This window comes from Catharus ustulatus, chromosome 17, assembly GCF_009819885.2.
Source record: "Catharus ustulatus isolate bCatUst1 chromosome 17, bCatUst1.pri.v2, whole genome shotgun sequence".
In the NCBI taxonomy this organism is placed as follows: domain Eukaryota; kingdom Metazoa; phylum Chordata; class Aves; order Passeriformes; family Turdidae; genus Catharus; species Catharus ustulatus.
Window position 1 is genome coordinate 7,752,530 of NC_046237.1, and position 19,773 is coordinate 7,772,302.

Below are 19,773 nucleotides of genomic sequence, written 5' to 3' on the forward strand. Positions count from 1 at the left end.
ACTGGAATGCGCTGCCCAGGGCGGTGAGGGAGTCACCCTCTCTGGAGGTGTTTAAGGAAAGACTGAACGTGGCGCTCAGTGCCCTGCTCTGGTAGACATGGTGGTGTTGGGTCAGAGGTTGGACTCACTGATTACTCGGAGGTCTTTTCCAGCTTAATTGATTCTGTGGTAACTGGGATGCTGGAACACCCATAGCCGCAGCCCTCAGCCTGGAGCCCTCAGCTCCAGCTCGATCCCGCGGCCGCCCCCGGCCCGGGCGGTGCCGCTTCCCCGCCGCGGCCATGCGGCAGCAGCGGCCTCTCCCGCCATGCGGCGCAGCGCCCGCTGGGACTTGTAGTGCGCGGGCCAAAGAGGCGCAGCGCTGAGCCACGCAGGAGAACTACAACTCCCGGCGGTCCTTGCAGTTTGTTTTCCTTCAAACCGGCCCCAGGCCCGCCCCTCCGGTCCCTCCCCTCCGGTCTCTCCGTGTCCCGCCGCGGCCACCGTCGCCGGGCCCCGCCGCCCCGCCCCGCTCCCGGCCCTTTGACCCCGTTGTTATGCCGGGCCCGAGCCGCCGCCGCCGCCTCCCGTAGCGCCCGGAGTCGCCCCCGCCTCGCGCCCCGCCCGCCGCGCCCGCCGCGCCCACCCCGCCCCGGTCGCCGCCGCCCGCCTGCCGCCCGCGCGCCCAACGGTCCGCGCCCGCCGCGCCCGCCCGCGCGGGAGGAGGAGGAGGAGGAGGAGGATGAAGGAGATGAAGCAGAGGAGGAAGAAGGAGCGCACGTGGGCCGAGGCCGCCCGCCTGGTGAGGCCGGGGGGGCGTCCAGGGAGGGGGCCCGGGGGCTCTGCCGTGCCCCAGGGCCTTCCCGCCGCGTCCGGCCCCTCCCCGAGTAACGGGGCCGGCGGCGCCGCCATCGCTTTCGAGGGGGTAAAAGCGGGGGCCGGGCCCGCCTGGAGGGCGCGGGCGGTGTTGCCGGTTCCCCGCCCGGTCCCGCGGCTTCCCGCGGTTCCCCTGCCGGCCGCTGTGGCCGGGGTCTCCTGCACGGTTGTTTTTCTTCCTCAGCGCGGTGGGAAGAGCTGCGCCCCCGGCCCTCAGCGGCGAGCTGCCCGCCCGCCGGGGGTCCCAGCGGCCTCCGCCGCCTCCCGCCCGCGGGGCTGCGGCGGTCCCGGGCTGGGACGCGGGAGGTGCCGTCCCGCAGCGGTTCAGTGCGTGCCCGGCGGGGCTGCGGGAACCGTCCCGCTCATTCTCTTCCTTTCAGATGCTTCTAAAGCTCTGTAGGAGGAACCGGAGCCTCCGGAGAGGGCACGGCCGCTGTCAAAAGTTTCTGGTTTAATTAGTGAGGGTGCGGGTTCTTTCTGTGCACCGGCAGCGCCCGAGGGCCGGTGGCGAGTGCAGGGCTGCTGGAGCAGCAGCTGGGCTGAACATCCCTGAATCAGCCTGTATTTGGTCACTTTTGGGTTTAGGAGACATGGCCATGGAGATGTCTGAGTCCTTTTGTCTTAAAGAATCTCCTTGTTGAAGGCTTCAACTTCCAAGCCCAGCTCCGGAGGTGTCTGTGGGAATGCCGCTGTCATTGGACCCTGTCAGTGGAAGGTGCCTTCCCTTCCCTCTGTGAAGCCTTTGAGCTGGATCTGTCCTCAGTTATGAAGTAGGAAATCTAAAAAAGAAAAATAACTGCAGTGTCTTTCAGTGAGCTAGTCAGAGGTTTGATTTCAGGGCTGCATGCTGAGATGTTTAGGCTGGCTGACTGGCATTTGGGTGGAAGGAGCTGGCTCTCTCCTGGTGGCACAGTGACACAGGTACAGCAGTGCCAGGGATGGAGTAAGGGATGATCCAGCTACTGGATGTGAATGGAACCTGTGGTGCCTTCCCATAGCCCTATCAGTGGTGTACAACTTGTGAGGATACATGTGTTCCTTCTGTGTAGTCCCTGGACTTTTGCAGAAATGGATTTGCAGAGCTTGAGGGTGTTTTGTCTCCTTGCTGGTTTTTTTTTTTTTTTTCCTTTTGTGTGTGTTTGTTTTGGTTTTGCCAGTCCAGGTTATGTATTGAAGCATATAAACATTCAGAAGGAACAGCGTGGGTGAGTCCAATGAGGCTTGTATCTTGTACTGAGGATGTTCAGGATAACTTTTGGTGCTTCTGAGTAAGATGTTTTTGGCTATTGGAGTGTTTTCTTACTGCTTGCCAGGAGAAAACCTAATCAGACAAGCATCTGACTTCCAGCAACTTGCATCATCTTTTGTGTGTAAATGATAATATTTTAGACCCACGTGGTTTTGCTTGAAAAACTGGAGAAGGGCATAAGGCAGCTACTGTGGAACTTCACTGCAGGAGCCTGGTGGTTTTGTTCTCCATCCTACATTTCTCCTTGGGATCCAGGTTCTTTGAACCAGGTGTGTCACTGCAGGTGGCAGGGATGCTTTCCTGGTAGGTGACCCTGGGGGCAGAAGCTGTGCTATGTGACCTTGCACAAAGCTCATTCAAACATCCTGAGCTCTGACAGGTGAAAAAATATCAGTATTTATAGACTTCCCAAAGCAGCACATGAGACTGTGACTCTAAAGCAGTCACCTAATACACCTCATCACCCTTGTGTGATGGGGAAGGCATTTCTTCACACAGTTCCTCTCACCTGTCTTTTGGCCAGGACCTCAGGCACGGTGGGTGCCTGAGATACCTAAGCCTCAACAGCATCTTAGAGCCATTGATGCACCAGAAATAGAACCATCTCATACTAGATTATCCACTTAAAGAGACCTACAGTTGCGTAGCTGCACTTCCAGCTTGCAGGACTGATTGTAAATCCACTAAAAATAGATCTTTATTTCACACTAGTCTTACACATGCTCCCTGTCAAAATGCTTTTAATTTCCCTCTCTGACGTGTGCTGGTGTATTTTGTATTCTGCTCAACATTTCTGAGAATCACAGGCAAAAGTGTTCTTCAGTGGTGCTCCTCCTACAGAGCTAAAACTCTGCATGTTCCATAAAATAAACCTTTAAAGGCTCATCTGGATGCCCAAAGCCATGGCAGAACCCCACAAGTGCTGTCAGAGCTAGATGACCAGTAAATTGAGGAAGTGATGTAAACTTAGGGGCACAGGCACCCTCAGCTATCAGTGCTATAAATAGTAGAGAGGGGGGGAAATTCCGTTTTGGGGGTAAGAAATAGCCAGTGCTGAGGTTTTGTAGCTCTGGGTGGAAGGCTGATGTGGTGCTGGGAGTGTCAGATTGGAGAGGAATAGAAGGGGCAGTGCTGGAGACTGGGATTTGGTGTCTAAAGCTTGCAGGATCCTCTCTCCCCCAGTTCTTCCATTAAGTGCTCTGTATACTTAATACAGCTCTTGATTGGAAATTGTTCCCCTGAGCATAGATTCTTTTATCTGTATGTAAATGCTCCTTTGTGCTCAGTTTTAGGCCACATACTTCACTTGCTGTGTCTGTCACTGGAGAGAGGTTTGAATAATTCCCTGATTTTTTGGAACAGGCATGTTGTATTTTGCAGATCTCACTGGGCTCAGGAGCAATGAGTTTCCCCGTGTCAGCTGTCTGCAGCCTTTGAGTGATGAGGTGACAGCTCAGGAGGGAGACATGGAGACCTTGTAACCTATGGAGGGAGGAAGAAGTGTGATGGAGCTGTGTGGAATTTAATTAGTTGACTCTCTGTGAATATGGCTCATCACTTGCTTTGATTTTTCTTTAGTCTTTGTGTTTTCATTGGGTTTTAACTCAAGTTAGTTCTCTTAATTCTCTTCCCCATGAGATTCTTACGTCATTCTCAGAAGCTTGTGAGCTTCAAACATATGCAAAATACCTGTTGGGTGGATATGATTTGAGAAATTCAGTTTGTAGAATCAAGGAACTTAAAGATCATCTTGTTCCAGCCCCCTGCCATGGGCAGGGACAGCTTCCACTAGTCCAGGCTGCTCCAAACCCCATCCAGCCCAGCCTCATCACACATACAGTTGAAGTGCAGAGCTGCAGTTGGGTTTTTTGTTACTTGTGGTGGGTGGAGATGGTCTAAGGTGCAAACGTTGGCCTGCACAGCTTTGAGGTGATTTTGCTCATGTCCCATTGGTGTGGCTACTGCAGTGACTCACTTCTAGATGCTGCTGATGGAAATGGGGCATCTGGGTCCTTCCTCTGGCTTCCCACACGAGTCAGACTGAGAGACAGCGCCGTGTTGCTGTCTCCTAAAACGTGGGGACCGATGACACCAGGGCTGTGCGTCGTGTGGCCGTGATGCTGGCGGAATTTACACCATGCTATGATCAAAAAGGTCCTGAGTGAATTCCTGTTGCTGCTTTCCATGCCTGTTCCAGACCATGGCCTGTGCCTGTCTCACCCTCTCTTTGCTTGTGTGGTGCTGGGTGCCTTTGCATTCCAAGAGCAGCACTGGCTGCTGCCGGGGAAGGCGCAGGAGCCGGCGCGTGGTCGGCAGCTGTGGGGTAATCTGCTCCCAAAGAAACTGCGTGGTTTACATCTACTGCAGCTTATTTTTGCTCATTGTTTCCTGTTTATGTGGATAATCTTCTTATCCACAGAAATGTCCGGTCCTCTCTTTGAATCCTTGAGTTCTTCCTTCTAGTCATTTCAGAGCAGTAAGAACCACAGACTTAAAAAAAAAAAAAAAAAAAGGCAATAACCTCTTTACTTCTTTGTATAGAAGTGACAATTCTATTCTTGATATAATATATGAAAGGATGAGTTCTTATTTATTGTTTTGCCTTTTAATATCTGATTTTCTTCATTTTATGTCAAAGGCAAACACTCTTAAGTCTTTTTAGTGTCTCTAGCCAGATTTTTTTTCCCAAATCCTTTACTGTTTTCTTGTCCTTTTCTGAATTCTGTCCTTCTCTGACATAAATTTTGACTCTTAACTTGTGGTTCCCTTCCTGGGATGGAGTGAAGATGAAATGAATGCAGTAATCTGAGGAAGGTACAGTATGGGACTGTATAGCTGCCCAGTAATATTTTTAAAGACAAAAAAATACTGGATGCTTTGTGGAGAGGTAGGAGAAGGTTTTACATCATTACAGGTCACTGACCACTGTTCAGTTTGGCAGCAGCTCCATCTAATGTATAGTGAAGTCTGTAAAGCTTCCTTTGGGGTCAAGGCCAAATTCTGCTGCTTTTACTCCTCCATGTTTGTATTTCAGTTAATTTGGGAAGAGATGAAGGTAAAACCTTTTGTGGCTTTGATCAGTGTTCACCAGGATCTTGAGGTACCCTGAAATTTTACTGTGTGTCTTTGCAGGTGAATCAAGTTTGAAGAGGCACATTATTGGGTCTGGGCCACAGCTGATGGAGTAGTTCTGGGAATGCAGAAGCCAATTCTGTAATAACACTTGGTCTTTCTGTCTTTTCAGGTGCTGGAAAATTACTCAGATGCTCCTATGACCCCAAAACAGATTCTGCAGGTCATAGAGGCTGAAGGTCTAAAGGAAATGAGGTTAGTATTGATGATTTTGTCTAAACCAGTGTGAAGCATGGGGGAGGCAGTGTATGAAGGCTGGTGTTGCTTTATACAGTTCTGCCTCATCCCCAGCCCACTTTGCTTCCCTTTTTCTCTTTTCAGCCTGGTAATTTCAGATGACAGTACAGACATTTATATACAGATTGTGAGGGGTTTTTTTACTGATAATAACTGGAAGATGTTCTTGGATTTTTTTTATAATATACAGAGTCCCTTCATCCATCTATTGTGAAATAAATGCCTCTTGCAGATCAGGCCCCTGCATTGTGCTGTACTTACCACTCACTCCCATGGTTCACATAAGTAGCTCCCAGCAGTTTCTGCTATTGTGACCTGAGTTTAGAACAGTTTAAGTTTTATCTCCTCTGATACTCCATTTCTAGAGCAGACATTATGTTTTAGAAGAGATAGTTTTCTCTATGCCAGTGGCTTATGCTCAGATTCTCGAGCACCAGGAGAGCACAGCTCACATCACACAGTTACGGCTCTTGACATTGTAGGGAGGAGATACCCATCTCAGAGTGGGTTTCATGTGGAAAAGAATCTGATACAAAGCCTTGGAAAGGGCAGAAGTGGGAGACTGCTTTCCTTGGTTAAGTTCTTGTGAGCTTCCATCTGTTTCCATGACAGTAGTAGAAATACAGAGTGTCTTGCAGCTCAAAGAAAGTGGGTAACTGTGATAGTCCAAATGCCTCAGTTATTGCTGCCTGGCAGAAAAAATAAAGGAAGTTTGACTACCAGAGACACAAAAAGCTGCTGTCCAAGGATGGACTTCTGGGAAATCCAGATACAAGGACTATTTCTAGTCTTACTTCTCCCTCCCTTTGTTTCTGTGGGTTGTTTTTCACTGTGGTGTTTGCATTTCCTGAACCTGTACTTTACCCAACTACAGAAGGTAAACTGATTTCTTCTGGGACCTAAATGTCAGCTTGTTTCTGCTCCTTGTTTGTGTGAGATCAGGAAACAGCTGGGGTGTTTTGAATAGTGAAAATCAGTGACGTGTACAGAGGTGTTGGGTGTGGGACCTGCTGTTGTTTGAAAGGGCATGAGGCTGGTGTGTACTGCTGCATCAGACTTGGAACTGTTGGAACACCTACCTTCCATGGACTTGCAAGAAGGCTGGGGAGGGACTTTTCACAGGGGCATGTAGTGATAGGGCAAGGGGCAATGGCCTTAAGGTGAAGGAGGGTAGATTTAGATTGGATATTGGGAAGAAATTCTTCCCTGTGAGGGTGGTGAGGTCATGGCACAAGTTGTCCAGAGAAACTGTGGCTGCCCCGTCCTTGGAAGTTTTCAAGGCCAGGCTGGACAGGGCTTGGAACAACCTGGTCTGGTGGAAGGGATCCCTGCCCATTGCAGGGGATTTGGAACAAGATGGTCTTTAAGGTTCCTTCCAACCCAAACTGTTCCATGATTTTGTGATGCTTGGTGGGATCTTCTCTGGTTTGGATGTGGGCAGTGGTTTCAGTAGAATTCAGACATATTTTAATGAGGACCTTCATAAGAGGAGCTTTGCTTTAAAAAATCTTCTACAACTCTCTCACATAACTCCTGTTACCTAAGCAGGCAGTTGAAGATCTCTGTGCACAGGCTGTCCCCTGCCAAAGATAATAGCAGGGCTCTTCACACACATAAATTATCCTGTGCTTTCCCAGTTTTTACAAGTGACCTGTCACTGTGTGTAAGTAAAGACCAGACTTCGGAACATGTGTCATGTTAAATCCCACAAAGCTAACTCATTCCTTTAAAGGTCGATGGTTTCCCTTGGGATATCTGCTTTTCCTTCCCTGGTCATTAATTCTCTGCTTTAAGAAAAGATTGTTTTCTTCAGAGTGCGATTGTTTGCAGAATAAAGGCAGTGAGCTTGCCTGGCTGAACGTGCAGCGGGCTTTGCTGTGCTTGTATAGAAGCTCTTCCTGAAACTCCATTTCCTGAAGGAAATAGCTCAGTGCCTTGAGATGTTTTTCCTTCTGAATCAATTCTGAGGTGGGGCTCCCTGTTTTGGGGGTCACGCTGCTCTGCTGGGAGGGCCATACAGGGCACTGACATTCCCATGAGCCAGCACCATGCTGAGTTTAGCTCCTGGCAGAGTTTTAACTGCTTGGTTTTTTTCTTGTTTTGGGGAAAATTACTTACTTTGCTGTTTTAAGAGAGCTCTGTGGCTGGTGAGTGTGCTTGAAGTGTCTGGTAAACACGAGGGGAAAACATTGTCTAACAGGACAGAACACTGGAAATTTTGTTCACATGATTTAAAAGTGATACAGGGTAACTTTGCCTGTTGCTGTGGCATGTGAAGTCATGTCCAAAACCCAAACACATATAAGGTGGAAACAGAAATTATTCTGTATTTTCAATTTGAGAATGATTTTCTTTGAAATACTTTATCTCAGTCCAGTTTTCAGTTTCACTTTTACTAGGAATGCAGTCAATAGTGGTGTAATGTGTCTTCCAGACAACTTTGTGCCTGTGCATGTGGGATTTACTGGAAAGCACCTTATTACGTGGCAGAGCAGTTCCATCAGTGTGAGTGTAGGATGGGGCTTTAACCAGGGACTTATGTAGGAATTACCAAATGAGAGCATCAGTGCCTTTGTATCGAACTCTGCTCAAGTAGTTTGGTCCGTGAAGTATCAGGGAGATGTTGCAGCAACACGTGAGTCTACAGTTTGTTACATCTTTCTTACTGCTGAATAAATCTGGGGTTTTATAGAATGAATTCAATACTGAAGGATTCCAGGAGAGAAGGGAAGGAAACAGGTGATAAAAGTTAGAAATGTCTAAAAATAGGCAAGGATGGCATTAAAATTAGTGTCACATTTCCTGTTTGCTGTGATGTGCAAGGATGATGTACAGGTCAGAATGAAACCAGTGACACTGTTCTGACTGAAGTGCCTGTCCCATAAAGTTTATGGCATTACCTCTGTTCCTCTCATCAGCTGAAGGATGCTCATTTAACTAGATCTTTCAGGCTGTTTTCTTGATAATCTGTTTCTTAAGCTCTCTCCTTTCTGTGTCTCTGTTGCAGTGGCACATCTCCCCTGGCCTGCCTCAACGCCATGCTCCACTCCAACTCCCGGGGAGGGGATGGGCTCTTTTACAAACTGCCTGGACGCATCAGCCTTTTCACACTCAAGGTAAATGCTGAGCTCTGCTCCCAGCTGAGGGCCCAGGGGTGAGTTCTGCTCCTTGTGCAGGGCTGAGTGTTACCCTGTCTCTCATGAGTGGTGAGATCATCGTGTGAGAGAGGGTCTGGAATTCATTATTTCGTTGGAGCTTGTATCTTTCAGCTATATTCAGCCATCTATGGTAAATTCCTTAAAAAACCCCAACTATTATTTCTTGAATTGCCCAAGCAAAATGAATCCCTCTTACTGCAGTACTTGGTACCCAGCTCAGGTGGCTGCTCATCAGAACAGACCTGTGCATTCCCTTGCTGCCAGCCCCAAGGGAAAGCAGCCAACCAAGGAACTGGTCCAAAAACTTGTAGTGACAAGTAAAATCTTGATAGGAAAATGTATATTCATTCTTCTGGCTGCTTGCTCTGTATTCCACTATATCCAGTGTTATTTAGCATCAGTATTTTCCTCAGATCTTGAAATCTCTCTGGAATACTTTTTGTATTTTTAGTTTATTGTTCCAGTCATATTAAATATTGAAAATGTTTCTGGTCTTGAGCTTTTGTACTGTTGGATTCCCTGATAATGTTAACTTAATAGATCTCAGCTATTTCATTTCCATATTTTTTCTGATGTTAGAACATCTGGTTGAATTGACACATTTTGCTGAAAATAGATGGCATTGAAATGGCTTTTATTATACAAGTAGGAAATGCATCTCCTAAGCTTGCTGTCTTAGTGTTTGGTCACTCTGATGCTACTTGTTCTTTCATAGTGAGATGCTTCTCTTTAATAAGAACTCATTGCTTACAGAAAATTGTGAAATAGTAAGAACCTTTCTATTAAATTAATTATTATTAACCTGGTATTTTGGATATGTGTTACTTGTCTGGGAAGGCTACAAGTGCTCTTAGTGTAGGTGACTTCTGTTCCACTATGAGCCCAAATATAGATTATTATATGATTCTGCATCAAGGATTAAAATAGGGGAAAAAATTGAAGGTTAAAGTATATCTAATTAACTATCTGCTCCCATTGGTGCAGATTTGGGAGGGAGGGAGGGCTGTAGCCACCCCAGTTCTGTTTCCCCTCTAGAAAGATGCCTTGCAGTGGTCCCGGAATCTGTCAGTGCCAGAAGGGGAGGAGCTGGAAGACACAGCAGATGCAGAAAGCTGTGGGTCCAACGAAGCCAGCACTGTGAGTGGTGACAATGATGGTAAGTGTCTGGTGACATTAACCTTTAACTCCTGGACCTACTTCTGTGTCTGACTGAGAGCTCATCTCTTTCAGTGTCTCTTGATGAAACTTCTTCTAACGCCTCGTGTTCCACTGAATCTCAGAGCAAAGGACCTGCTACCAGGGAGAGCTACAGAACTGCTTCCCAGGTAGGAAAAAGTGGGACTAATGGGAAGGATGAAGCCTCTCAAGAGGAGCTTTCATTACTGTTGGGGTGATATAACAGGGACTATTTGTGCGCAAGTGCCTCAGAAAGAGTTATGAGTCTGTCTCCCTGGGCAGAAAGTGGCAGGATGGGGAAGGATCATGTATGGGAAGACAATTTTGAATTCTCTGCTAGTCTTGAATGTATTGTTGCCTGAAGATTCAGCTAGGAGAAGCCAGGCAGCTCTTTAACTGAGGAATATGCTGCTTAGACAATTACTGTACTCTTCCATAATGCCTTCATTCCTTTGTTTTGTTCTTGGTTTCTCTCTCTGGTCTGCAGACAACCAAACAGAAGAAAAAGACGGGTGTGATGCTGCCACGGGTGGTGTTAACCCCACTGAAAGTAAATGGGGCACACATGGAGTCTGCCTCAGGTGAGCATGACCTTGAGGGGTCCTAGTGACCTCACAGATCTCTGTCAGTCCCCAGTCATCTGTGTTTGCCTGAGGATTTCTGTAACACCTGCTGAGAATGAGTGAGACTGCAGAGTTGTGTAGATGTTTAACCCACTCAACGTAGTTGGCACCTGGGCAATACTCTGTAATAGCAGATTTGTTAGTAACAGAGAATTCCTGTATGTTAAACCACTCTCCCAGTTGGGCTTTGACTGTTCTTTGCATATTTTTATGATGTTTTGCTTTTAGGCTTCACAGGAAGGCACGCTGATGGAGAGAGCAGCAGCACATCCAGCAGCAGCAGCAGCTCCTTGGCCCTGTGCAAAACCAGCCTGCGCAGTAGGACAGAGATAAACAGGGATCCCCCACAGCTGCTGAGGGGCATCCGAAAGCCCACGGCTGGTACGTGCTCCTGGTTAAAGGCAGAAGAATGATTGGTGGTGGTGAAGTCCACGTGTGTCTGAGAAAAGAGCACCAGGAGGCATTTGATGACCTGAGGTCACAAGCCTTTCCACCTCGAGTGTTAGTGATACAATTGAAAGTTTGCCTGGCCTGAGGAGCAGCATTGAGAATTGTACCTGAATATGGCAGAACTGTGACCTCCTGTCAGAATTCCAGATGTGTGTTTGTTAATTACTGCACTGGAGTCATTCTTCACACCTGAATACCTGCACTCTTTGTCATCCCTCTCTCTCGTTCTCTCTCCTTTTCCTGTTTTAGTTTGACATAAATTTCTGCCCATAATGCTGAAATACTTCTGCACAACATTAATTTTATTTGCCTGTCCTTAAACTCCAGGGCAAATGAAACGGAACAGGGGTGAGGATATTGACTTTGAAACCCCAGGCTCCATCCTTGTCAACACAAACCTGCGAGCGCTGATCAACTCCAGGACCTTTAACGCGCTTCCATCGCACTTCCAGCAGCAGCTGCTTTACCTTCTGCCTGAAGTCGATAGACAGGTATGAGCACTCAGGTGTTTTCCCTTCCCTGATTACCTCTTCAGTGTGGAACAGCTGGAGCAGATGTGCTCTGTTTGTCCTGCTAGGTGGGGGCTGACGGGCTGATGCGCCTCAGTGGCAGCGCTCTGAACAACGAGTTCTTCACCCACGCTGCACAGAGCTGGAGGGAGCGACTTGCTGACGGTGAGTGCCTGGCTTTCCTGAGTGCCTGGGGAACAGCTGCTCATTTTGTAGGATTATTGGTTTTCTTTTGCAGTTAATGAGCAGGAACTTAGTCCAGCTTTGCTGTGTATCTTTCCTCCAACTCTTTCCTTTTTTTTTTTTTGTTTAAAATCAAAGATACAATTTCTTTCGGTGCCATGGGACCTTCAGCATTAAGTGGTGAAGGTATAAAGTAGTCCCAGACTTGTTTTTTCTTAAATGGTGGCCTGCCTGTTAAAACATTATTTTTTCTGGAGTCCCAGGCAGCATGTGGATCCAGAGTGGGATGGGGAGCAGGGTGGTAACAGCAGGTCTGTGTTTCATATATTTAACTGCTGTACTGTTCAAAAACTAGAGGTGGTATTTGCAGAATGAGTTTTGTTTGGAACTGATTTCTAGTCTCTTGCTGCTATGTAGGTGAATTCACCCACGAGATGCAAGTTCGAATCCGGCAGGAAATGGAAAAGGAAAAAAGAGTGGAGCAATGGAAGGAGAAGTTCTTCGAGGACTACTATGGGCAAAAGTGAGAGATTTTACCACATCTATCCTGTTTTATCCATGTTTATGCAGGTGACAGAGTGTGTTTCTGTTTGTGGGTGCCTGAGCAGATGCAGTGTAAACTCCTTGAAAAACAGGTTGTGGGGTGAATTATTCCAACTGCTGCTCTGGGAAAATCCGCGGTGGGATTGGCTGGGTTCGACAGAATTTTGTAGCTCATCTCTTTGGTTTCCAAGTAAGTTGGTGGTGTTTTCCATCACAAACTTTTGGGATTTTTTCTCATTCCATGTGATAGCAACATGGATCGTGTGGGTTCTCCCCTTGCAGGGTGAGTTAATGACACTTTGATGACTCTCAGCCCATATTGGCGCTATTCAGTAACACTGAAATTGGGGTGAGATTTAGCTTTTAGCTGGCTTTTGTGTTTGCCTTATAGGTTGGGCTTGACCCAGGAAGAATCCCAGGCGCAGAATTCAGTGCAGGAGGATGCTGAGAACAGGACAGAGCTGTCTGTTAAAGGAGAAGCGAGGCTGCCCCGTGGGCCCACCACACGCCAGAGGGATGGGCGCTTCCGGAAACGTTCCCGGGCTGACCTGCGGTGCAGGGCCAGGAGGAGCCTGTACAGACTGCGGGAAGCTGAGCACACAGAGGCTCCCAAAGAGCCTGCTCCCGTGGGGCCAGATCCCTCACTTCATAAAGAGCCAAAGCCTGAGACAGACCTGAAGAAAGATGATCTGAGCAGCTCCTCGGCTGCAGGATTGAAGGCAGAGAGTACCGAACTGCACCTCTCTCCAGAGACTTCCAAATCAAACAGCAAATCAGAAGATCCATCATTGGCAGCTGCCAGCAGGATTCCCAGTTTGCCCCAGGAGAACTCTGCTCAGGAGTCAAAGGAGCAGAAGAGGAAAAGCTTTGAGGAGGCTGCCTCTGCATCCTTCCCCGAAAAGAAGCCCCGGCTTGAAGATCGTCAGTCCTTTCGTAACACAATTGAAAGTGTTCACCCAGAAAAGCCACAGCCTACTAAAGAGGAGCCCAAAGTCCCACCCATCCGGGTAAGAAAGAGCTTTAGAGCTGTGTCTCAGGGCTGCCGTGCTCAGTGGTATCAAAACATTATTAAAATGTCAAGCGTTGCCATCTTAAGGGAAGGAGTCGAAGGGTTTCATTGGTAGAGCAGGTGTAGTGCCTCTGACTGCCACGGTTTGCTGTCGTATTTAGACAGGCAAAGAATGGAAAATCATCCCAAGGTCTTTGCACAAGAGCACAGGGTAACCTTGACTTACTCCCTTCATTTGCATTTCTGTGGATACAGAAACGCTGCTTGAAATGAGCTGACTTAACTGCAAAAGACCTTGAAATCGTGTTCTTTATCCTATGTAGTTTCTGAGTTCTTTTGCTTTTGGACAGAATCTCGGTGTTCTTCTGACTTTTCCCATTTTGACCAGGATACCCATTTTGGTAGCTTCAGGGCAGTCATCCTGGTGTAGAGAAGACCAGTTTGATTCTGAAGACTGGAATATAAATAACTTATTTCAAATTTGCCTGCAGGCTCTGGTAAAACAATATTAGTGTGAACTGAGCTTTACAGATCACACAGCAGAGGTTGTGAGACCGTGCTGCTTCCCAAATTAGTTTCTAAGTTGAAATTTTTTGTTGAATTTTTGTGCTAAGAATTGTGATGATGAGCAGTTGCCAGTAAAACACATTTCTCTGAAGATGGTCAGTGTTAGAACTTACCGCATTACCCTTTTTCTTTCAGATTCAACTTTCACGTATTAAACCACCCTGGGTGGTTAAAGGTCAGCCCACTTACCAGATCTGCCCCCGGATCATCCCCAGCACGGAGCCCTCCGGCCGGGGCCGCCCCGGGGCCCGGACCCTCGCAGACATTAAGGCCCGTGCTCTGCAAGCCCGAGCCCAGCGCGAAGCCGCCACCGCCGCCATCGGAGGAGGGGGCGGCCCCGGCGGGGGGAGAAGCACTGATGAAGGAGGAGGTGGAGGAGAATCCAGCAGCCGTTCCCAGCACAGGAGATCCAAGAGAGCTCATGGAAAACGTGCGTCAGATCTACAGCGAGCACAACTACAGCTGTCTGTTCATCTGAGCGGAGGGAAGGCTGACTCCAAGGGGGCTACTCAGGAAGCCGGTGTGAATTCCTGCCACTCTTCCAGACAAGATCACTCGTCCTCAAAAAGCGAAAGGACTGGCATTTCAGGCTGTGCCACAGGGTCAGGGGACGCTCAGCCTGGGGATGGGTCACCCAGGAGACCGTTCTGTGGTGCTCTGACTGTGTCATCCTTGGACAGTGCGACTCCTGAGAGGCAGGAGGAGAGTCCTGAGCAGCTCCTCCATGACCCAAGGACCGAACTCCCATCTTGTGCTGCATCACAGGAGGGCACACAGCTGCAATGTGCAGTTCCTGTGGTGACCAGTCTGTCGTGTTCTGGGGGGCAGGGAGCTGGGGTCAGTCCCACGGGAGACAGGGCTGTGGTGGAACTCGGAGATGTTGGTGCTCCCACCATACAGCTGGATTATCCTTCTGATGTAAAGCAAAATTTCTCCAGTTGTCCTTTTCCACCAGAATTGTCACCGGGTGTCACAGCATGCCATGATCCAGAGAAGGTGTCTGGTTTTAGATATAACAACTCCAAAACATTTCCGGAAAAATGTGTTGCTGATAATACCTCCAAAATGGTGACTGCTGGAGTGAAGAAAGTGATCCCTGCAGTGTGTGATGCCACACAGCTGCAGGCAGGGAAAGGCAGTGATGGCAAACTGAGTAATGAGGAACAAAATGGAGAGGCCCTAGTGCAGCCCTCTGTGCATGGTGACTTTATTTCTCAGAATAGGATAGATACCTCTGAAAAACTCCTGCAGCCAATGGAGAGGTGCCCCAGAACCGAACCAGAAAATTCACATCAACCCCTGGGAGAGACACAGGAGTTGAAGAGGAGTGGAGATGAAGAAATACAGAGTACACACAGTGAAACAACAGACACTGCTTCTGATTGGGAAGGGGACATGGCTGATGAGAATGTGGAGGTGGAGATGTGCTTCAGAAGTGTCAGCTGTAGGGAGGTGGCTGGGAAAGGCTCTTCCTGTCACAGCAGCAGTGAGAAGCACAATGGAATTAGGTCAAAATTGTCTGTGAAGACAGAGAGTCCAGCCTGTTCTGGGGACTTGGTTGCACCCCCACCTCAGAGGTGGGGACTCCAGAAAGCTGAGCATCCAGCCAGCTCTGCTCGGCCTGTGTCCTCCATCGAGACCAGCAACCCTTTGGTGATGCAGTTGCTGAAAGGGAAGCTTCCACTGGAAGAAGTTCTCCCAGTGTCTCACGTCAACATCAAGCTGGAAATTGCACAGCCAGTGCTGCAGAAGCAGTCAGAAAGCCTCTCCCTGCAACTGGACAGAGGCAGTGGTCGCTGTTTTGGCAAAGAATCTTCTCCAGATGTAGGAATAAAGATGAGCGCCCAAAGCAGGAGCAATGATGTTCACTCAGTGAGATCTTCCATAGATCCCCAGGAAAAAACCTGTGGATCAGGGGCAACATTGCCTAGAGCAGAGGGTGCAGAGGATCAGGCTGTCCCAGAAAAACATTCCAAAGTTGGTTTGACTTTAAGCTGCCAAGACCAACAGGCAAACGTGGCAAGTGCCTCTCCGAAGTCTGAAGATGTGGACCCTCGGGAAAGAACGTTTTCTTCCTGTAGCTTTGAGGAGCAGAAGGAGTTGCCCCAGGTCCGGATGCCACAGCACAACCCATTAACGAGTGTCACGGCAAGTAAAAGCCCAGAGAAGCTGAATGCCTCTACAGAGCCTCGGTTTTTATCTCCAGCTGTAACTTCTCTTGGACCAAACCAGACAGGAGGTGCATTGGTCAATAAAAATTACGGTGGGGTTCAAGGCAAAAAGCTCTTTGGTTCTGGTTTTCCTTCCAGCCCCAGTGTGAGGCTGCATCACTCCAGAGCTTTGGATCACGGTTCAGCCATGGGAACCTTGTCCTCTGGCAAACAGATTCCCTTGGACAAGGGCTGTGCATTGGGAGAAGGAATCCCAGCTGCCAGGGAGGAATGGACTTCAAAGCAGCACAGCAGCGCCCCGGGAGGGATCAGAAATGAGAAGGTGCTGATGTGTGGCAGCCCAGCCAAGAGTAATGCGGAGAACCGGGGGGATGTGGCCCAGCAGCCCACAGAACTGGCCGGGCACACACAGAGAGAGCCACTGGTCATGGACTGGCCCTTCTTTAAGTGTTCGAGGGATCCAGGAAAAGGACAGAGTCACCCTTTGGAGCCTTCATCCATCCCCTCTCAGCTCAATATCAAGCAGGCGTTTTATGGGAAGCTTTCAAAGCTGCAGCTTAATTCCACCAGCTTTAATTATTCATCCAACGCTCCGGCTTTCCCCCGAGGCCTTGCTGGGAGCGTGGTGCAGCTCACCCACAAAGCGAACTTTGCTGCGAGCCGGAACACGGCCCTGGCCGTGCAGATGTTTGCTGACAGCAGCAGCGTCGATGAGATCTCGTTCCAGTGCTCGTGCAGCCTCAAAGCCATGATCATGTGCAAAGGCTGCGGCGCCTTCTGCCACGACGACTGTATAGGACCCTCTAAGCTCTGTGTATTGTGCCTTGTGGTGAGATAATAAATTATGGCCATGGGACAGGTTGTATATTCAGTGTGTGTATTTTGATAATGACTGATCCTAACGCCTGTACACAAAGTACTCTCTGTTCATAGTAGAAACGCTGTTACACTTCGTTTTGGTGAGGAACGTTGAGCTGCCTTCCCACGGAGATCGACAGTGCAGAGCTCATTCCTGCTCACGGGGACACCCTGCTCTGGGTGGGCTGTGCCCCATGGGAGCCATCCTGCTGCTTCCTGCTGTCATGGAAATTCCGGCTGTGCTCTGGTATCGCGCTGAGGCTGACACCGGGGGGAGCGGCTGTTCGCTGGATCCCTGGATCTTCTGTGGAGGAAATCCTTACATCCAAAGGAACTGGAAGATGGTGTTTACTATTTCAGGGCTGCACAAGGTGAGGCCCTTCAGTCTTCCACTCTCCCCTTCTGCCATCTCCATTCCCGGTTCGTGTGGGAAGTGCTGCTGTGCGGTGAGTGCAAGCGGAGAGCTGCCCTGCAGGGATGGTCCTGCATGGTCTTTGGATGCTGCAGCAGGATGTGGTGCCCAGGGACGTGCTCTGCAGGTGGTTGTGGAGCCATGTACAGCCCTCAGGTGCCACATGGAGCCCATGTGGAAGATGCAAGAAGAGTAAAAAGAATTTGGGGCATGTGCCAAGCAAATGCCTTCTGCTGGCCTGCAGGAAGCTGTGTGGCCAGGGAACTGTTCCTGGCTGAACTGGCCCAGTGACTGTGCCTGCCTCCTTTGGCCGACTTCCACAAACTGCTGTGGAATACTGGAGGTTCCCTGGAGCTCAGTGATAGAGGCAGTGAGCTCTGCACTGCAGCTTTGTGGTGAGGACCTGAAACCCTACAGCAGCTGAGCACCTGTGAGCATCGAGCTGTGCATCTGTGTGACCATCACCTAACATTTAAAGCAGTGTTCTTTCCTCTTTTTTATTTTCCTTTTTTTTATATTTTCATTCTTGGATGTATAAAGTGAATTATTTGACTCCTGTAAGTATCCTCTCTGCATCTGTTTGATCATATATTTATATGTTGTACACAGTACTGGCCAACTCTGTAAATGGATGTAATGTACATAGAGCATAAAGGGGTCTTTTTTTTTTCCTTGGATTTCCAGGCTCTACAGCAGTATTGCATTAAAGTGGTGTTAGTTATTGTCAGAGCCACTGTATCCTGTCTTGCCTGACGTGAGGCTCACCACACTGGGGTCTGACAGCCTCCCTGTGCCCGTGGTGCCTGGGTGGACTGTGCTGTGCAGGCTCAAGGATGACCAGGTGGGATTTGCTGAGCCAAGCTCACTCCCCGGTTGCTCATTTTAGCTCTTGCCAGTTGTTGCTGCACCTGAGCTCCCAGGGCATGGCTGTACCTGCGCTGCAGGGAGGTGAATGAACATCCATGTGCATCCAGAGAGGGAGAGCAAAACTGCAGTTCTCTTTCTCCTTGGAGCAATTCCTAATCAAGAGTTAATTGCTTCAGTGAGGGGGAGAAGCCGCTGGCTTATTCAAGCGGGCAGTAGCAAGAATTTTAGGGAGTTTATTTTCATTTTTTTCTTCTCGTCCCTTTTCCAGCTCCATCCTACCTCCCTTCACCATGCACTTTCTTTCAGCCGTGCAAGTTCCTCTTTCAGCCACAATCGTGAGGGGTGGAACAAGTTCAGTCCCTGAGATGGTTTTATCCTCAATGCATCCACCAGCCTCATCCCACGAGAATGAGAGCCTGGTGCAGCGGCACCCCAGCCTGGGCAGGGCTGCGGTGCTGGTGGGGCCAGCAGAGGTGTGGAACCTGCTTACCAAAGATGGGGAGCAGAGCAGGGGGCTGGCTCTGCCTCCTGGGGGCCACTGCAGTGTTCAGCTCGGACTGGTCTGGGGGGCAGAGCCCTCGGGGGGGCCTGCTCGTGTCTGTCCCTTGTGCTATTGGAAAAATAAACACTGTAAAATCTGCTTGTGTGGTTTCAGTCCTTTTTCTGAAATCCTCCTCCATTCAAAGCCAATGTGGCTTTTCCTTTCCTCCCTTTTAACTGCAGCTGTTCCAGAGCTCTGCTCAAGTCACTAAGGGGAGGGGCTGTGTTGCTACTTGGCTTTGTTAAATCTGGTTTTATGCACTTAGAGAGCTCTGAAGATGATGCAGCTCCTGCAGAGATGCTGTGTGGCTCTTGGGGAATGGACACTGTGAAGGCTCTGAGAGCTACAGGGGGGCTGTGGGACACTCTGAGGGCCCCCTACAATCACAGGGGCTCCCTGCCCTGCTGGGATGATGCCTGTGGGCAGCAGCACTGAGGCTTTTCCCAGTATCAAGGCAGGTCCTGCTGTTACTGCCCTCCTTGTTGGACAAATGGATCTAAAATTGTTTCTCAAGAGCCTAAATGTGATACCAATTATAGTTTATTGAAACGACTTGAAAACTCTCTTCTTGGCCGAGTCCTTTCTCTTTTCTGGGCAGGAAGGAAGTAACATGAATTATGATGTTCCATGTCTGGGTTCTCACTGTGTGGATGTTCGGCAGTGTGAGCAGGGATCTCCTGCCTGGGGCTATGGGAGTGCTGAGATCTGAGTGGTGACACAATCCCTGACTTCCTGGCATTCCTCAGCGCTCCCGTTACAGAACAGCAGCGATGGCCTAGACAGGAGCCGGGGCGGGGGCAGCAGATGCTCCAGCACCAGCATTTGGGGTGAAAAAAAGGCTTTTGTGGTTTTTGGTGGTTCATTGATGTTCTGGCTCTGGCCGGCTGCCTGCACACAGAATACCTGGATAATCTAAATAAGCTAAATACGGGAATGCAAAAAATTAATGGAGTTGTTACTTAGCCAAGCTTTAAAACTCAGTTAGTTAATCCTTCCCTGTTTTATTGAGGTGGAGAGTGACGGCATCAGGAGTAGCTACCTCTGGAATAGGGGAGCTGGCTGGGAGGTTTCAAGAATAAAAAATAAAACCCATTAACATCAGAATTTCACAAAGAGCAATACACGTTTTTTCCTTTTTTTTTTTTTAATTTCCTCTCTGTGATATTTCTATGCCAAATAACAGATTTTCTCTCTCCCAACCCGGCTGCTGTTTGGCTCTGCCGTGCTCTGCAG

At 49.0% G+C, this 19,773-nt stretch overlaps 1 protein-coding gene across 1 annotated transcript; it reads left to right on the forward strand.

Moving 5' to 3' along the window:
• The first annotated feature begins 683 nt into the window (after positions 1–683).
• On the forward strand, positions 684–18,639 carry ASXL1 (ASXL transcriptional regulator 1). Its single transcript, XM_033074992.1, has 12 exons — positions 684–781; positions 5,349–5,431; positions 8,481–8,589; positions 9,667–9,787; positions 9,862–9,956; positions 10,295–10,388; positions 10,659–10,811; positions 11,208–11,371; positions 11,458–11,554; positions 11,990–12,095; positions 12,507–13,122; positions 13,827–18,639. Exons 1-12 carry the CDS (start codon positions 722–724, stop codon positions 16,698–16,700), a joined length of 4,572 nt encoding a protein of 1,523 aa, XP_032930883.1. The 5' UTR covers positions 684–721; the 3' UTR covers positions 16,701–18,639.
• Positions 18,640–19,773: the final 1,134 nt, after the last annotated feature.

Coding starts and splice junctions, on each gene's coding strand:
- ASXL1 (XM_033074992.1), top strand. CDS start 722: ATGAAGGAGATGAAGCAGAGGAGGAAGAAGGAGCGCACGTGGGCCGAG. Junction 11,372..11,457: donor TGCCTGAAGTCGATAGACAG/GTATGAGCACTC, acceptor TTGTCCTGCTAG/GTGGGGGCTGACGGGCTGAT. Junction 13,123..13,826: donor CCAAAGTCCCACCCATCCGG/GTAAGAAAGAGC, acceptor TTTTTCTTTCAG/ATTCAACTTTCACGTATTAA.